This window comes from Podarcis raffonei, chromosome Z, assembly GCF_027172205.1.
Source record: "Podarcis raffonei isolate rPodRaf1 chromosome Z, rPodRaf1.pri, whole genome shotgun sequence".
NCBI lineage: Eukaryota > Metazoa > Chordata > Lepidosauria > Squamata > Lacertidae > Podarcis > Podarcis raffonei.
In genome coordinates, this window is record NC_070621.1 from 21,406,138 (window position 1) to 21,423,813 (window position 17,676).

The 17,676-nt window shown below is 45.6% G+C and overlaps 1 protein-coding gene across 4 annotated transcripts in view; it reads right to left on the reverse strand.

Annotated features, from left to right (window-relative positions):
- Positions 1-481: 481 nt before the first annotated feature.
- The window catches only part of LOC128406225 (rho GTPase-activating protein 20-like), a 93,680-nt gene continuing 76,485 nt past the window's right edge, over positions 482-17,676 (reverse strand). For all 4 annotated transcript variants that reach the window (XM_053373388.1, XM_053373387.1, XM_053373391.1 and 1 more), the window contains exons 8-15: positions 16,397-16,463; positions 11,110-11,298; positions 10,065-10,240; positions 8,550-8,711; positions 7,147-7,256; positions 5,785-5,974; positions 3,535-3,652; positions 482-2,611 (exon numbers count right to left, since the gene is read on the reverse strand). In XM_053373388.1, the coding sequence (XP_053229363.1) occupies positions 996-2,611; positions 3,535-3,652; positions 5,785-5,974; positions 7,147-7,256; positions 8,550-8,711; positions 10,065-10,240; positions 11,110-11,298; positions 16,397-16,463 (2,628 nt within the window). In that variant the 3' untranslated portion in view covers positions 482-995. The remainder of the gene's footprint in view (positions 2,612-3,534; positions 3,653-5,784; positions 5,975-7,146; positions 7,257-8,549; positions 8,712-10,064; positions 10,241-11,109; positions 11,299-16,396; positions 16,464-17,676) is intronic.

The following is a 17,676-nucleotide window of genomic DNA, read 5'->3' on the forward strand; positions in this document are numbered from 1 at the left end:
AATGTCAAAAATTAGGGGGCGTCTTATACACAGATACATCTCTCCCCGATTTTCTTACATCTAAGTCCTCCAAAATAGGGGGCATCTTATACATGGGGGTGTCTTACAAACAGAAAAATATGGTAAGTGAAAACCCTGTGGACGAAAGGAGGGCCATTCTGAGTCATTTGTCCATTCTTTCAAAAGAACATTGCAAGAAAGAAATAATGTTCACATGAAGCACATGAGTCAAGGCAAGATGAAATGGGGATGGCATAAGTATGATCAACAAGCCACACGAAGCCTGCCAAGCCTGGGATAACTTGAGAGCTTCAGTAGGTCTTCCCTAAGAAGAAAGCAGCCAGCAGACCAAACCAAACTTAGCAGACCAGTAGCTTTCTTGCTTTGTCCCATACTTGGCCACATCACATAACTATTTCCACACGTCCTTGGGCGTCATGCCCAAGTTAAACACACAAACAATGAGAATTCAGAAATGGGGGGGGGGGTAAATGAAATGTTTTTCTTTCGAGTTTCACCTAACAAAGTGATGAAAAGCCAAACAAAAAACAGCCCGGATTTCTTTTTGTTGTAATTTTTTCCCAATGTGATTGAAAGGGTCTCCTCAGCGTCCTTGTAGGCTTGCCATGACGTTTGCATGGAGCTGAAACAACAACAACAAAAATCCTTTTGAGTGGCTCTGCTCCTGCCTGCTCACCTCTCTGTGCAAACTGGCATCTTCAGCAGAAAGCAGCAGGATGAAGCTTTGTATGTGTGGAGTACGGCTTCATGTTAGCAGACATCTGTTCCAGTCTTTTCTTCTGGGCAGGGAAAACACACACACACAGAGCCCAAGGGAAAAGCTACAAATGACCACACTAACAGCCACTTGACACCAGCCCATGAAAACGAATATCTTCACATCTCAGCTAAGCATTTTAGAGGCACTTTCACAGGACTATCCTCCCTATGCGGAAAGAAAGCACAAAAATGCGCAAGGTGCAGCTGCTCTGCTCCTAGACAATGGTTTCTTCTGGAAACATTCGACCGCTGCGCTTCTTGGGCGGGGCGCTGGGGCGGGGCTGGCTTCTAAGCCACTCTGCCCTGTTCCGCAGAAGCTCACTCTCCACCGATTCTGCTCTCATCATGCAGTATTCCTTAGAGCTTTCCTGGTTGAAGTACTCCCGGACGGTGTTGCGGATGGAGGTCGGGAGAAAGACGCGGAGGTTGTGGCCGAATGTGCTCCGCTGGGCCCTGGTATGCCACCCTTCCTGCTCAGCTGGGTCTCCTGGGACTTCCACGAGGGGAACACTTTCAGGGATCTCCACCTGGGGTGACTGGCTCACTGATTCATGGTGGTATCTCCGTGAGGCAGACTGGAGGACCAAAGGAGTGTTTTGCCCGTAGAAGACTGTCTGCGGAATATGAATTTTCATGCTCTGCAGATTCTTGGCTGTCTCCTCCTTGTTTTGCCCTACAGGAGATGCTGTTGGATAGCTCGTTTTAGGTGCCATGAATACGGTTATCTTGGTGCGCTTCAGGCTTTCTTGGCCGCCATGCGAAGCTTTGGGACGACTGATCTCAATGTGCTTCACAGATTTCTCCCTTTGCACTTGCTGTGCTGGCAGAGAAGGGCTCTCGGTGTTAGGGAAATGACCTCTGAAGTCTGGCTTCACAGGAGTGTGTCCGAACATTTTAGCAGCTCCTGCCTCTTTCCTCTCTTCGTCCCAGTTGTCCTCCTGAAACGGGCCACCTACGGGTATGAAGACCCTCGATGACACTCTGCTGCTGCAGCTTGGCTCTTGGTCATCCACCTGTCTCCCGCAGCAAGCGCCCACATTGCAAGGGCCCAGAGGCAATGGGGAGGTCAAGGGCTTGTGCCACTCCTTCAAGGATCTCTCTGCCATCTTAGGGGACAAGCTGTGGTGCTCGGTAGACGTCTCAAATATGAACGACGGGGTGGAGGCTTCAGTGGGGCTGAAGGTAGATGACTCGGAGCAGTACGAGAAAGCGCTCTCCAAGGAGCTCAGTGAGGAGGCAGATGTGGTGGTTGATGAAAGGCTGGAGAAGCTAGACGTGTTAGACAGGCACGACTTCAGAGGGTCAAGCTTCTTGGGCATGCTGGTGCTTGGGTAGGCCCCCCAGAAACTCTGCTTTCCTTTGCTCGGACCAGGGTTCAGCCCTTCATCTATGAGCTTCTGGCTCTCCATCTGTAGTTGCTGGAGCCTGCGGACGTAATCACTGTGGCTGTGCATGATGGTGGCATCACAACTGGATTGCCGGGCCACTGGCTCGTGGTCCTCAACAGAAAGCTGAGAGCTCAGGCAAACGCTGGGCTCCGAAGAGCACCGATTCCTTGAAGGCCCCAGTGAGCAGACTGGGCAGTGTGAGCAAAAGGATCCCTGCTCTCTCAGGAAGTCGCAGCTGTTGGAACTGGCGTGCCCAGCTTTGCTCTGATAGCAGGCAGTGATCTCGCTAAACAAATCCCAGTCCTCTTGATCTTCATTGAGCATCAGTCCATCAAATGGGCTGAAGAGGCCCTCACCGCCTGCTTCCTGCACATAATGCTGATTTGCCCTTCCTTGGTAGGAGGGAGCACTTTCCATCTCATCTGAGGAATCATTGAGCTGGCCTGTGGGGATAAGAGGAAGCCACATCAAGATAAATGTGCATCTGCTATACTCCTCAGGAATGCAAAGTGTGTGTGTGTGTGGTTTTTATTTCCAGCGCCAACACACAAGTGTCAAAATGCCAGCCCTATTTTAACCCCATTTTAATTTGGATTTGAGGAAAATTCAGTAAAGAAAACCTGTTGCCAACAACCTATTTATAATATCTCAGCTGTTCACAGTATTAAGAGCCCATCTGGGAGCACCTAATAACACAAAAAAGCCCTGTTGGATCAGGCCAAATGACCCATCCAGTCCAGCATCCTGTTCTTGCAGCGGCCAGCAGATGGGAAACCCACAAGCAGAAGAGCCCTCTCCCCACACCTTGTGGTTTCCAGCAACTGGTATTCAGAAGCATTTACTGCCTCTGGCTGTGGCAGCAGAGCATAGCCATCATGGCAGATTGCCATCGATAACCTTGTCCTCCATGAATCCCCCTTCCTTAGGTCCACTGAAATCAATGGGACAAGTTAGGTTTTTTGGGGAGGTGGGGATTAATGGGAAAATCAGCTCTGCCACAGCTTGGTGCCCTTCTCCTTCTCTCTCTTTTCTCCACCAATCTAGATGGCTTTTAAAAAGGATTTGACAAAGTCGTGGAGGAGAGAGCCATCAATGGCTACTAGCCACAATAGCTATATTCTGCCTCTACAGTGCCTCAGGTCCTGCTTGCTGGTTTCCCACAGGCACCTGGCTGGCCACTGTGAGAACAGGTTGCTGGAGTGACTGGAGGAATCCTGTGGGCATAGCCAGTCAGGTGATTCTTTCTACTTTGAAATCCCCGGCCCCTTTCTGGTCTCTATTCCATTCTGGGATGTAATCCATCATTAGCATCCTGAGAAGGTGGGGATATTAAATGAACAGATATGAATGTCAGCCATGGTCTTACCTAGGAAGGCACCCGCACTCTTCGACTTCTCTTTCTCTGACTGTTGGAACAGTGTAGCAATGTCCCCTCCAAAAATTTCAGCTGAATTTTCAATCAGGAACTGCACCAGCCTGGCCACCTGTATGAAAGGGAGCAGTTGCCAAGGTAATATCTATTACTCTATGATTCAATTAAGTGGAGGATACCAGCTCTGGATGCTGTTCATGTGGCTAATTCCAACAACATGGTACTTGTCTGTTAGTTATTATGTATAATTATTCCAGTCTCTATTCTACTGTGCGATTAAGAGCTGAAGCACACAATCAGCAAACAAACCCATTTTGTCTCTGTGCAGGGGAAATTTGCATTAGATGTGAACAGAGGAGCAGCAGGGCTGGGCCGAGACATTTTGGTGTCTAAGGGCTTGTCCACATTTTCGCTTGTCCTGTGCCTAGAAAACACAGCCCCCAGTGGTTTTTCGTTTGTCCTGCCACTTCCCCTTGGAAAACCCACTGCTTACTGCCAAGTCAGAACAATCATCAATCTGCAGAAATGCTTTTTGATGTTTGTTCTGATTCAGCGGTAAGGAGCAGGTTTTCCTGGGGGAAAGTGGTAGGACAAGTGGAAGTGTGGACGAGCCAGGAGACAAAGGACAAGACTGCTTTGCTTGGTGGAACTGGCACTGTTACAGGTGCCACGTAATACCCACTCTGCATTGGTAAGAACTCAAATCTTTTAGTGTGGCAGCACCCGCACTTTGGAACTCCCTGCCTATTGGCATCAGGCAGGTGCCTTCATTGTTCTGTTTTCAGCACCTGCTAAAATCTTTCTTGTTTAGACAAGCTTAGACATTTAGAAAGCGGGTGTGAGTTTTAATTTGCTTTTGGTCTATTGTAATTTTAACTTCCTGAAAGTTTTAAATTGTTGATGCCACTTTTTCTTATTGATAATTTTATTGATTTATCTTTTCTTTGTAACCCGTTCTGAGGTTTTCGTTTTTTTAAATAATCAAGTGCTGTATAAATTATATGAATAAGATATACGAATGAGACCAGCAGGGAATCTTATACATCAACACTGGGACCGGGACATTGTGCCCGAGGGCATGAGGCTTGCTTAGGGCATGCAGCAGGACAAGATCTGTGCTATATCTAGCTCTGCCCTTTGACACTCACCTAAACCCACTTAGTTTTATTTATTTCATAAAATTTATATACTGCTTGATCGTCAAAAACCTCAAAGCGGTTTACTGAAAGAATAAACAGTAAGATTATTAGTAAAACAATTAAAAGATTCAGAAAATCAACTAAAAACACATCAGCATTCTAAATATTTGGGTAAAGGTAAAGGTACACCTGACCATTAGGTCCAGTCACAGGCGACTCTGGGGTTGTGTGCTCATCTCGCTCTATAGGCCAAGGGAGCCGGCGTTTATCTACAGACAGCTTCCAGGTCATGTGGCCAGCATGACTAAGCCGCTTCTGGCGAACCAGAACAGCACACAGAAACGCCGTTTACCTTCCTGCTGGAACCTTACCTTCCGAATGGCAAGCCCTAGGCTCTGTGGTTTAGACCACAGCACCACCCGCATCCCAAATATCTGGGTAGGCTTGCCTAAATGAAAATGTTTTTAGCAGGCACCAAAAAGAGTGCAGTGAAGGCGCCTGACTGATGTCAATAGGCAGGGAGTTCTGAAGTGCAGGTGCTACCACATTAAAAGATTGAGTTCTTACAAATGTGGAACAATTATTATGTAGCACCTGTAACAGAGCCGGCTCCACAGATTGAAGTGGTCAAAGTGGGCATGTATGGGGTGATCTCACAGGTAAACTGATCCTAAGCACCTTTATATACAGTAACACCTTCAACCTGGCCCTGCAGCAAATTGACAATCAGTATGCATCTCTGAGCAGAGATGTTATATGCTGACAAGATATCACTCCTGTCAGCAATTGTGCTACAGCATTCTGCAAAGGGAAGTCCCACATAGAGTGCATTGCAGTAATCCAGTTTTGAAGTAACCAGTGCATGAGCTACTGTGGTCAGTACTGTCATACCATATCACAAATATCCTCTGGACATGATGACCAAAGCAATTTGGGCCAGGGTTAGCATCATGCAACTGCTAGCTCTGTGTTCCAGCTCTGAGAAAAGGGACTACAAACTTAACAAGGATTTGGGAAGTCTAATCAGAGTTCAGAGTGTCTGAGCTAAAGGGAAAAGCCAACGAAAGGATGTGGGTAAAAACTCAGAAGCAGAGAAGGCTGTTACCTTCTTTGTGGATTTGCTTTCCTCCTCAGGACCTGTTGGGCTGGGAAGCCACAGCATGTTGGGGGCGATGCAGAGGGCCAAGTTGTAGGCGTTCATTTGATTCTCTGTCGAATTTTGCGCAATGTGATGTAAAACTCCAAATAGGTGTCTGAGCAAAATGAGGTTTGCTTCTGGGAGCTGATTCACTAAGCTGCAAAAAAAAAGAAGAGAAACAAGAATGAAAAACATCAGCTCAGACCATCGGCTCCCTGGAGGAGGGTCCACATCTGATGGGATTTTCGTGGCACAGTAACTACTACTCTGCACAGCCAAAGCATACCCTAAATGTACTTGTGCCTCAAGTTTTCACATCAACTGAGAAAGGAAAAGCAAGCATTCAACATTTGCAGGAAATTCTGCTACTTTAATTTTTAATGCAACATTAGAATTCTTAACAAGGATTATTATTTTTTTTAATCCTTTGGACATGCTGCTTGGGTTTGATTGTGGCAACTGCATGTCGGACTAAAGTTTTATCATTTCCCCCGAGAAAGTATAAGTATCCAGTCCCGGGCAGCTGGCAGCACAACTGAGAAGCAGGGCTCCTGCAAATGATCCCTTATCTCAGCTGAATCCATAGCAGGACTTGAGCCTTGAATGCTTCTGCATTTCTAATTCTACCCCAAATTATGAGCCTGTTATTATGCTCATGTATAAAGCCCATGGAAAGCCATCAACTGCTGAATGAAGAGCAGCTGGCATAAATCGGAAGAGTGGCTTCCAACCTGTGTTCCAGGAAATATTGGAAGCTTGCTTGTTGATAGATCACATTTCCAAATCTGCCTTTCCTCGACTGCACTCAAGAGTGGTAGGCAAGGCTCTTCCCTTGCAATTCTATCCTCACAACCGCTCTGTGAGTTTAGGAACACAGGAAGGCGCCATGTGGCTCAGTATTGCCTACACTGACTGGCAGTGGCCCTCCAGGGATTCAGACAGAGGTTTTTCCCATCGTCTCCTTCTCTCCCTCCCCGATCCTCTTAAGTGGAGAAACCACGGATTGAATCTTGGATCTTCTGCTGGCAAACCTTGTGGTCTCTTGCTGAGCCCTTCCCTTAAAGTCAGGCTAAGAGAAATTAGCCAGGGTCCACATATGTTCCCCCCACCCACCCACTACATGGATCAAGTAATTTTCCATCCCCTTGCCATTTTGAGGAGGGGGCATGCTTGAAATTCTCCTTAAAATAAGAGCATCTTACTAGAATGTAGCGTATGGCACTATTTTTTCTAAAGGATCCCACATGGCAGTTGGAATGGGAGACTGAGTAGTAGTAGATATTCACTACCCAGGGTTATCAAAGCAGACAGACTGCCCCAGTAGCAAACCTTTTGAGTGCTTCAATCTTATGTGCTCGGCTTTCCTTATCCATGGCTTCCATCCACAGCCCGTGCATGTCTGAGGATAGAACACTGTCAGGTATATTGCGTAGGAAATCCTATATTAAATACAGACATGCAGAGTGATTTGGTTAGTCATGCAGAGAGCAACTGAGTCAATTTTGAGATTTATTCTACAATGAAGCACAAAAGCCCTGATTTTGTGAGTGTGTGTCAAAAACCACACAGTTTAAGGTAGGGGTGGGAAAAGTCTATTTATCCCTCACCGTATGGCCCAAATCTGATAGGCTAGGGCTTCCCAAACTTGGGTCTCCAGATGTTTTTTTAACCACAACTCCCATCATTATTAGCTAGGACAGGCATGGCCAAACTTGGCCCTCCAGATGTTTTGAGACTACAATTCCCATCATCCCTGATCACTGGTCCTGTTAGCTAGGGATGACGGGAGTTGTAGTCCCAAAACAGCTGGAGGGCCAAGTTTGGCCATGCCACAGCTAGGAGGACCAGTGGTCTGGGACGATGGGAATTGTAGTCCAAAACAGCTGGAGACTCAACTTTGGGAAACCCTGTGATAGGCATATGTGGACACCCACCAGTCAACCACCTAGCATCACAATGGCACCAGGTGACCTGCTGGAATGTTTTGCAATGGGCTTCAAAGCCCTGACAAGTATTTGCTCATTCAATCCCCGCAGGTGCTGCCAACCAGCTGACTGGCAGTGTCTGGAATCCCCTTTTGGCATGAGCACAAAATGGACCCTGTGCACTTCAGTCTGATGGCATTGTGTGCAGTGCTGTGCAGATAGAAGCTTATTGCCCAAGGCTGCTCTACCACACTTGGTTTCATTTTCCAGGGCTTCTCAGAATCCACCTGTAAGAAGGCCAGAACACCACAATACTAGAAACCTCACTGTTTGCAAGAAAACCTATTGGGCAAAATTAACATCATCAGTATCTTCATGAAGCACAGTTTGCACTATCATGAGAGCAAGGAGGGTCAAATTTTTTACTAATCGCCATGAAGAATGGCATGTTGAATGCCTCTAATCTTTCTGCACAGATTGCCAATCTTTAACCCTTCACACTTCTCTACTGTTATCTAAATTAGTTGACATGCCTGGATGTTAGTATGGGATGACTCAAAACTGCTGTTGCCCATAGGCTGAGAGGGTTATATGACACCACTTGCCATCAATTCTGAATTAAAGGCCCTCCCTTTAGTTGAAATTCCTGAATTGCAGGGGGTTGGACTTGATGGCCATTGGGGTCCTTTCCAACTATTGATTCTATGATACCCCCACAATACACCTTAAGCCACTGCAGCAGTTCCTTGTTAGTCAGCACAGCAAAACTTAAGGTCTTTAAAATACTACCAATATGGTCCAACTTACTGTAATAACTCCAGCTGCCACAAAGACAGATTCACCATCCACCTGGACATCATCTCCAGAGTTGAGTTTTTCCTTCAGTTCCTTGCAAGTCTTGGCATTAGCCGAGCGCCTGAAGATGCCCCTTGTGGTGGGGCCCTCATGGTACAGGAGTTGCAGGATATCCTGGGGTTGTATTATAATTTGCATTTTAGACAATCAGGTTAAGCTCTCATTCATGACAGAGGGAATATTCGTGTTGTTGCTGTTAATTACCCATCCTTCACCAGCAAGTCCCAGGGCAGGTTGCAATTTAAAATTCAGTACAGTGGAACCTCGGTTTTCGAATGTAATCCATTCCGGAAGACCGTTCAACCTCTGAAACATTCAAAAACCGAGGTGCAAAAGGCAGTCTGCAATTTCAGCAGAAGCCATTCGACTTCCAAGGTGTGTTCGAAAACAGAAGCAATTACTTCCTGGTTTTCGGTGTTCAAAAACCAAAACGTTCAGCTTCCGAAATGCTCAAAAAATCGACGTTCCACTGTACAGTGGTATCTCGATTTTTGAACGTAATCAGTTGCGGAAGACCGTTCGAATTCTGAAATGTTCAAAAACTGAAAACTCAGTAGCCGACAACTAGGCCTCAGGATCTTGCACTCAGCGGAAGCTGCATGGCATGTTCGACTTCCGAGGCGTGTTTGGAAACCGAAGCATTTACTTCCGGGTTTACAGCATTTGAAAACCGAACTGTTTGTCGACAGAGATGTTCGAAAACTGAGGTACCACTGTATTATAAACAGTTATAGAGTCATAGATATGAAAGGGGTCCTAAGGGTCCTCTAGTCCAACTCCCTTTGTATTTGATTTTCTTCAGTAATGTTTATCCTGGGTTATTTTATTTGATGTTTTAACGTGTTGTAAACTGCTTTGAGATTTTTTTCTTAGAAATATAAAGCAGTATAGAAATGAAATTATTGTTATTATTATTAATAATAATAATAATACTAACAACCATAATAAACCACTCTGGGAATTGTCACTATGTGAGGGGAACAGGGGTCTCTTAATAACCACTGTTGTGTAGTATTAGACCAGGATCTGGTTCAAATCCCCACATGGCTATGAAACCCACTCACAGTGTGACCTTGAGCCAGTTGCTGCCTCTGTCAGACTAACCATCCTCACAGTTGATGTGGGGATTAAATGAGGATGGGGAGAGCCATGTATGCCACCTTGAGCTCTTTGCAGAAAAAGGTGGGGCATAAATGCAAACAACAACAACAACAACAAACTCTAAGCGCCAACCACCACCACCTCTAAGCGCCCTTAACAAACTACAGGTACGAGGATGCTTTGGGGTAAAGCCATGACTGTTTGAAGTGGTATGATACTGCTTTAAATGTATAGTGCAGATAGGGCCCAAGCCACCTTCACAGCCTTGTTCCCATGCATCTAAATATGCACTGACACAGTGAACAAAAGAGTAAAGAAGCTATTCTGCAGAGGCACCCAAACAACATCCCTGGGTCCCCTTCCTACCATAATTGGCTTGGGGAGGTTTCCATCAGGACACAATGATTCCAGGGACAGGCCAAAAAGCTTCCTCGAGGTGGTCGGAGACTGTGATACTGGGCTGCCAGTTGGGGTGCTGGTGCTTCGGCGGAGTGCCCAATCGATCAAAGATTTCTTCCTCTTGGTGTGCTTCTGTACCTTTTCTGAAAGAACAAATGCACCTCAGGTTTCAGGGTGTTCCCTTTCCAAGGCAAGGTTCATGAGGTAGAAACTGGGTACCAGGCAGGCAATTCGGAGCAATTAAGAAGTGGGACTGCTGATCTTCCATGAACTTCCAAATGTCCTCTCCTTCCCCTGCTGTCCATCCTGGCTGAGCAAGCCTTTTCTCCTTGTCTTCCTTCTGTCTCTTCTGCCCTCAACATACACTGCTAACCCCAACAAATGTAGATCGTAATATATCCATCAAAGCACTAGGCCTTATGCCCATAATATCTGAGAGGCAGCTATTAGAAATGAGGCAGGGAGGTCTCTAAGATCTTTATGCAGAGAGATGGAACTGTTTTGTGAACTACTGGAATGCATTATATAGAAATGAGGGACTAGAAAGATATTCGCTTGCGGGAGGGGTGCTCAGTCCTTCCACCCCAAAAACAGCAGCAACTCATTTCGCTGATTGAATCTTCTAGTTCCTGAAGCAGTTATTAGCCTCCACTAGGGAAGGAGGACAAATTGCCAACCTCTGCCCTCCCCCTTTATCCTTTTCCTGCTCCTCAACTATCTCCATTAGCAATATTTGGTGATTTGATAAACCAATAAGGTGTTTAATAACATTTGACAATTTTATTGCCTTAATAAAATAATATTGGGGTGGGGCGCCAAATTTTACTCTCAAAGTAAAATATCAGAAACAAAAATTAGCCCAGAGTTCAAACAGTTGCATCTGAATTTACTGGATTCCTAATTAGTGAGAAAATTCATGTTGGTACTAAATTTCTACCCACAATTAAAACAGTAGGCCACAAGCTAGCAATTCGGGACTATATTTGCCAGCAATTCGGGACTATATTCTTACCTCTTTGCAGCTGCTCTGGAGCTTGGTGTCTGAGTTTCAGGATGAACTGGCATTGCCTATCCCTGGGGAGCTGGTCCAGGATGGAATTTCCATAATAATCAGTGAGCAGCATTCTGTTGTCAGTATCTTGTGGCTGGTGCATGAAGTCTTCGAGGCAGCTGAGAATAATGCTGAAGGGTTGCTCATGGCCTGTTGCAACGACAAGAGGTGTTAGCTTCTGAAAACAGTCAAGGCGCTAGCCCTGACCATGCTTAAACCAGCTGGACTTACGAAATTAAATGCATTGAAAGAACTTGTCTGTCAAGACGAGGGATGGAAAGACATTACATTATTGTCTTGGGAATTAAGTGGTTACCATCTCAAAAGAATGGCCAGACCACCAGGAAAGGCAATCAGTTAAGGCATTATCAGATAACCTGGCAGACAGGAGATAAACAAAGCACTCAGAATTCTGTTGTAGACCGCCTTTTCTATGAAGTAGGTATGATGTATCTGGGGGGTGGTCTTGGTCTACACCCCTTCTGTGATGTATGAATGATGTTTCTGGTTGTGGTCTAGAGCTCCAGGGCAGGGAATTTCAAAATGTCTATATAAGGATGAGGCACACCTTTGTTCTGGGTCCACTTCCACTCTCCTGTGTGTGAAGGGAGCACCCTGTTGCAACAGCGTTAACAAAGATCAGGCTTACTAGATGCTTTGCTTCTCAATATTCTCTGGTTGGCCTCTGTTATTTTCTCCTACCGATGGAGAACCTACAAAGGACTCTATAAGGGCTCTTGTGTACCCCATAAGGGATCAAGACCAGATTTTGTTTACAATATATGCACACTTTTCTTTTGTCCTCCACTTTCCAGGTACAGGTCTGTGCTTAAAAGCTCCATGTCCAAACATTGGGGTTTTTTTGCCCTGGAGTTTTCCCCCCATCCTTCACTCTTTAGTGCTCATTCAGAGGAGTCAGGTTTTCTGCAGATTGCCATTTGCTCCAATTCATATTTAAAGAGCAGATTTTCACTGGAAACGCTCCAGGGCAAAAAGAAGGGCACTCAGACACAGAGCCTAGAAAGAGTAGATGAAAGATAAGTGTGGATAAGCCCTGAATCTAATTTATCCTCTAGTCCCTAGTCAAGACTCAGATCCACAGTGGGTCACTGACTGGCCTGGGGGTGTTAGTTGGAGAAGAATCCTGTGCCCACCAACCACATCTAGCCAAAGGAAGAAATTGTGGAAATATCCTTCACACCAGACATGGAATCATCCCTTACCTGTAAAGGAAGTAATACAGCATGGCAGGTCTATTCCTCACACTAGACTTTGATCTAATTTTCATTGGTGAAATTTTGTGGGGTGGGGGGATCCCCTGTGGGCTACACAGTAGGATATAAATAAACAAACCTTAAGCCCATCACAGATGTGACATGGTTAGCCATCCAAAGGAAAGGGAATCTGAAGGAGGAGGAGGGTGGAAGGGGGCTCTGACCCCAAACTGCTGAGCCTGCTTTAAAAGGCTTTGACATCTCCCACAGCCTGAGAGAAGCAACAGTGAAAGGGTTTTGGCTCCTCTGAAAGAAGTTAACTGAAAAGTCTCAAGGAAAAGGCTGCTCTTGTCAACATTCCCAAACAGCCTTCATCAAAAGTTCTGCTCTCATTTTAGTCCCATTTTGACCAGAAAGCCCAACCCTAAATACGATACTGTCATAAATACGATACTGTCATTATGTCACATGTAATAATAGAAATTGTTATGAAACACTATGGGAAAAAGTTGAAAAGACATGCCCTATACTCTCAGCCAAAGTAAATACTCTGTGTAATGTTATTTGTACATCTAAACTTGCATCATTTTCTGATATGTGCCAATGGCAAAAAAATCCAAAACACTTTTTGCCTTCATAGGGCATTTATTTATTTATTTATTTATTTATTTATTTATTATTATTATTATTAAATAATTTAAAGAAAAATATTGTGTTGATCTTAATTTCCTGCTGCCTATTTCTGAAATCACTCCCTGTTACCAGTCATTTAGCCTCAGTTCAAACCCAAGCATTTATTTAGGCTCCTTAAAGGCAGCGCAAAGCTGTTTAGGAGCTAAATGGATTCATTTATTCTTTTACCAAGAAAAACAGCAACATCTGAATAGACAGCGCACTATGTATAGAATGTTCCATTGTATCTATTTCAGAAATCCATTGAACTAGGATACAATGTTTAACACAATGAAGCAGAAGCTGCCAGCCATGTGTGAAGTAACCGTGACAAATTCTATGCTAAGGATCATTAGGAAACAAGTTGAAAATAAAACTGCCTGCATCACAACGCTGTTATACAAACTGATAGCGTGACTACATTTGGATTACAGTGTCTTTAGTTCTGGTTGCCTCCCCTCAAAAAGGGTATCGCAGAGTTGGAAAAGGTTCAGAATAAGGCAACCAAAATGATCGAAGGGATGTAGCAACTATCCTAGGAAAAAGGTTGCAGCATTCGGGACTTTTTAATTTAGAGAAAAGGCAAGTAAGAAGCGACATGATAGAAGTTTATAAAATGATGCATGGAATGGAGAAAGGGGATAGAGAAAAGCCCCCCTTCTCTCATAACATTAGAACTTGTGGATGTCCATTGAAGCATAAAGTTGGAAGATAAAGTTGACAGATAACGAGGACATTTTCACGCAGTGCAGAGTTAAACTATGGAACTCACTCCCACTGGAGGCAGTGATGGCCAACAACTTAGGTGGTTTTAAAAGAAGATCAGCCAAATTCATAGGAGGAGATGGCTATCAATGACTACCGGTCATCATGGCTATGCTCTCTCTGTGTGGTTGGAAGCAGCAAATGCTTTTGAGTACCACATGCTGGAAACTGAAAGAGGGGAGGGAGCTGTTGTGCTTGGGTCCTGCCAATGTGAGATTAGGATGCTGGACAAGATGGGCCATTGGTCTGATCCAGCAGGCTCTTATGTCCTTACAAACTCCATCTGAATTAACTACCAGCCTATCATACTTGAAATAATATCTTGAAATATCAGCTGGAATTCTTTAACAGGAGAAATAAACAAGCTGAAGATTCCACGCTCATAATGGGAAGATGGATGTTTGCTTATTTAAACAGGAGTAGTTGATTAAGGGAAACAATATTTTTCCTCCCACAGCATCTCTGAAGGCATTGTTTTCCTTGCAAGTTTGAATTTCATAGCTCTTGTCTCAGTTGGTGTGGGAAGCATGGTGTTAAAGATTTGGGTTGGGTGGGCTAAACCCTAGAAATTAATAAATGGTAGGATTTTGATTATTTGGGATGTGAAGGGAGAAATACAAGCTGCAGAGGAATTCCTGAGCTAGCCAATGCAAAACAACCTGGCCAAGCTAGGGCTATTAAAAATAATACAACGCTGTTGAGGGCCATTAGCAGTACAAGAAAACTGACCTTCCCCTTGCTCTGACGTGTGAACAGAGTCTGGGATTTGGAAGGTTGTCAGCGTAACTGGGTGTGAGGTGACAAGAAAAGAGGGTTGTTTAGCAAGGTTTGCTGGGAAGAAGAAGGGGAGAGAAGAAAGACTGGGATCCATCTTGGGCAGGTTGGCTGAAGGCTGGCTGGGAGAGATGCCTTGTACTTCAGGGGTGCACTGCTGTGGGAGACAAGTTCTGCTTCAGATGACCATGCCATAAGTTCTGGACTTCCTCCATGCAGACTGAAGGTGTAAATAGGTGAATAAACCATTTTTCTCAAAGCTATGACAGTCTCTGCCATGTCTCAGTTCTCCAAAGGACCACAGACCCTGGGTGAGAGCCTGGAAACCCTTGGAGTCTTGTAGAAAGTGGGGGGTGGCACCTAACTTTTATAACCATATGTTTGGGTTGCTTTAGGCAGAAGGTTTGGATCTGATTCTTCTTTCACTCAGGGCTTGTCCACACTTCTGTTTGTCCTGGATTCCCTTCTACTTGTCCCATGGTTTCTGGGCATGGGTCCAAGAGGTTCTTCGTTCACCCTGCCATTTCCCTGGAAAACCTGACGTTTACCACTGAATCCGAACTCATGTCAATCTGCAGAAAACCCTGATGGACTTTTAATCCGACTCAGTGGTAAACAGCAGGTTTTCCCAGGGAAAGCAGCAGGGCAAACGCACAGAAAGCCTGGGACAAATGGAAGTGTGGGAGAGCCTTCATTCAGAAAGGGCCTGGTTCTCCCTGATGTGGCAAACCTGTATTTGGCTGTAGTCCTTTAGACTGCAAGTGGGAGATCACATGGTGTAATGATGATACAGAACAATTCCTGCCACTTCCCAGAGGAAGGGTTGGTGGTGGTGCTGACTCCTTACTGGGGGCAGGACAGAGGCAGTAGTGTATGGAGGTAACAGGAGGGTAGGTCCCGAACCAGTGGTTCAAGTTACAATAAAGGACATTCCAAACAGTTACAATACAGGACATTCTGACTTTTCTGCCAGTAAGAGCTGTTTGGAAGTGTAACAGACTCTCCTTTGAAAGTGGTGGGCTCTCCTTCCTTGACCGTTTCTAAGAAGAGGTTGGATGGCCATCTGTCATGTATGATTTTGCACGTTCTTAGACAGGAAGGCAAACATGGCCCAGGTGTTGCAGTTCACTGTTCATTTCTCTTAGTCATACATATGCTGTGAGATGGAATTCAGGCTTCCCCCTCAAACTCCTCCACTAAATGCCCTCACAAACACCCCTGTTTATACAAGTCCTGGCCACAAGCGCTTCACCTGCTGTATTTTGGTTTGGGTCCAACCCTCTGGAGCTGCAGAAAACAAGCTTGCTCCATCTTCCATGTGACAGTTCTTCAGATATTTGAAAAGCGGTATCATATCACCTCTCCATCTTCTCTTCTCTAGGCTGAACATACCCAGCTCCCTCAACTGTTCCTCATAAGGCTTATATTCCAGAACCTCGATCATCTTGGTTGCCCTTCTCTGCACATGTTCCAGCTTATAAACATCCTTCTTAAATTGTGGTGCCCAGAATTAGACACGGTATTCCAAGTGTGGTCTGACCAAGGCAAAACAGAGCGGGACTATTACTTCCCTTGATCTGGACACTCAACTTCTGCTGATGTAACCTAGAACTGAATTAGGGTTGTTGTGTTTTGTTTTTTTGCTGCTGCATTACACTGCCTCACAGAGTGCAATGTCCTGGATGATAAAAGGAACAACAATTTCACTCCACAGAAATAAAAGGGTAAGATGCCACTCACATCAGAAGGACTTACAAATGTTCATTTTGACATTAATTAATACTGAATTATCCATGTTCACTCAAGAAAGCAAGAGCTCTTACCGATAAGTGGGTAAGCATTATTGTCCCTTCCTGGTATTACCCAAAGGAGATAGTCTCTTGGCCGGCCCTGTGGATTGAAAAACAGAAAGAAATGAGGTGGCAGAATGAAGGACTGGAGAAGCTGGGAAAAGGGGATGCAAAACAATAGAAGGGGATACCAGGCAATGAAGCCCAGGCAGCAGGTGGTGAAGGGAGGATCAGGAAATGCAGGGCTGCAAACCTGATGGAATACAACAGAGTGACCAGCATGTCTGACATTCAGAGGAAGCGGAACAGTACAGCTGAGGAAAGGGGAAGGCAGTCAGACAGAAAGAAGTCAAAGCTGAAACTTTACAGGAGCCTCCCCCAATCTGGTGCCCTCCAGATGTTTTGGACTACAACTCCCATCAGCCCCAACCAGCACAGCCATGCATCTGGACAGCAGCGGCTTACATAAGAACATAAGAAGAGCCTGCTGGAGCAGGCAAATGGCCCATCTAGTACCATCTTCTTCTCACAGTGGACAACCAGATGCATCAGTGGGAGGCCTGCAAGAGGAACCCAAGAGCAAGAGGACTCTACCTTCCTGTAGTTTCAAGCAACTGGTACTCAGAAGCGTTACGGCCTCTGACAGTGGAGGCAGAGCACAGCCATCATGGCTAGCAGGGGGCGGTAGCCTCCTCCTCCTTCTCCACCACGAATTTGTCTAATGCTCTTTTAAAGCCATCTAGGTTGGAAATGGATGCAATATCCACACAAAAGACTTGGAAAGAATGCGAGTCAGGCCAATGAACATGTCTTGAGTCATTATATACATGGCACATTTTAGCACACCACAGTCTAAGTAAAGGTAAAGGTAAAGGTACCCCTGCCCGTATGGGCCAGTCTTGACAGACTCTAGGGTTGTGCGCCCATCTCACTCTAGAGGCCGGGGGCCAGCGCTGTCCAGAGACACTTCCGGGTCACGTGGCCAGTGTGACAAAGCCGCATCTGGCGAGCCAGCGTAGCACACGGAAACGCCGTTTACCTTCCTGACAGTAAGCGGTTCCTATTTATCTACTTGCACCCGGAGGTGCTTTCGAACTGCTAGGTTGGCAGGCGCTGGGACCGAGCAACGGGAGCGCACCCCACTGCGGGGATTCGAACCGCTGACCTTTCGATCGGCAAGCCCTAGGCGCTGAGGCTTTTACCCACAGCGCCACCCGCGTCCCCGCCCCACAGTCTAATTATAAACTAGTATATTTTGCCTAGGTGGCAAGGGAAGAGGCCAGTGGCTTTCAAACTCTTCTTTTCTCAAGGAA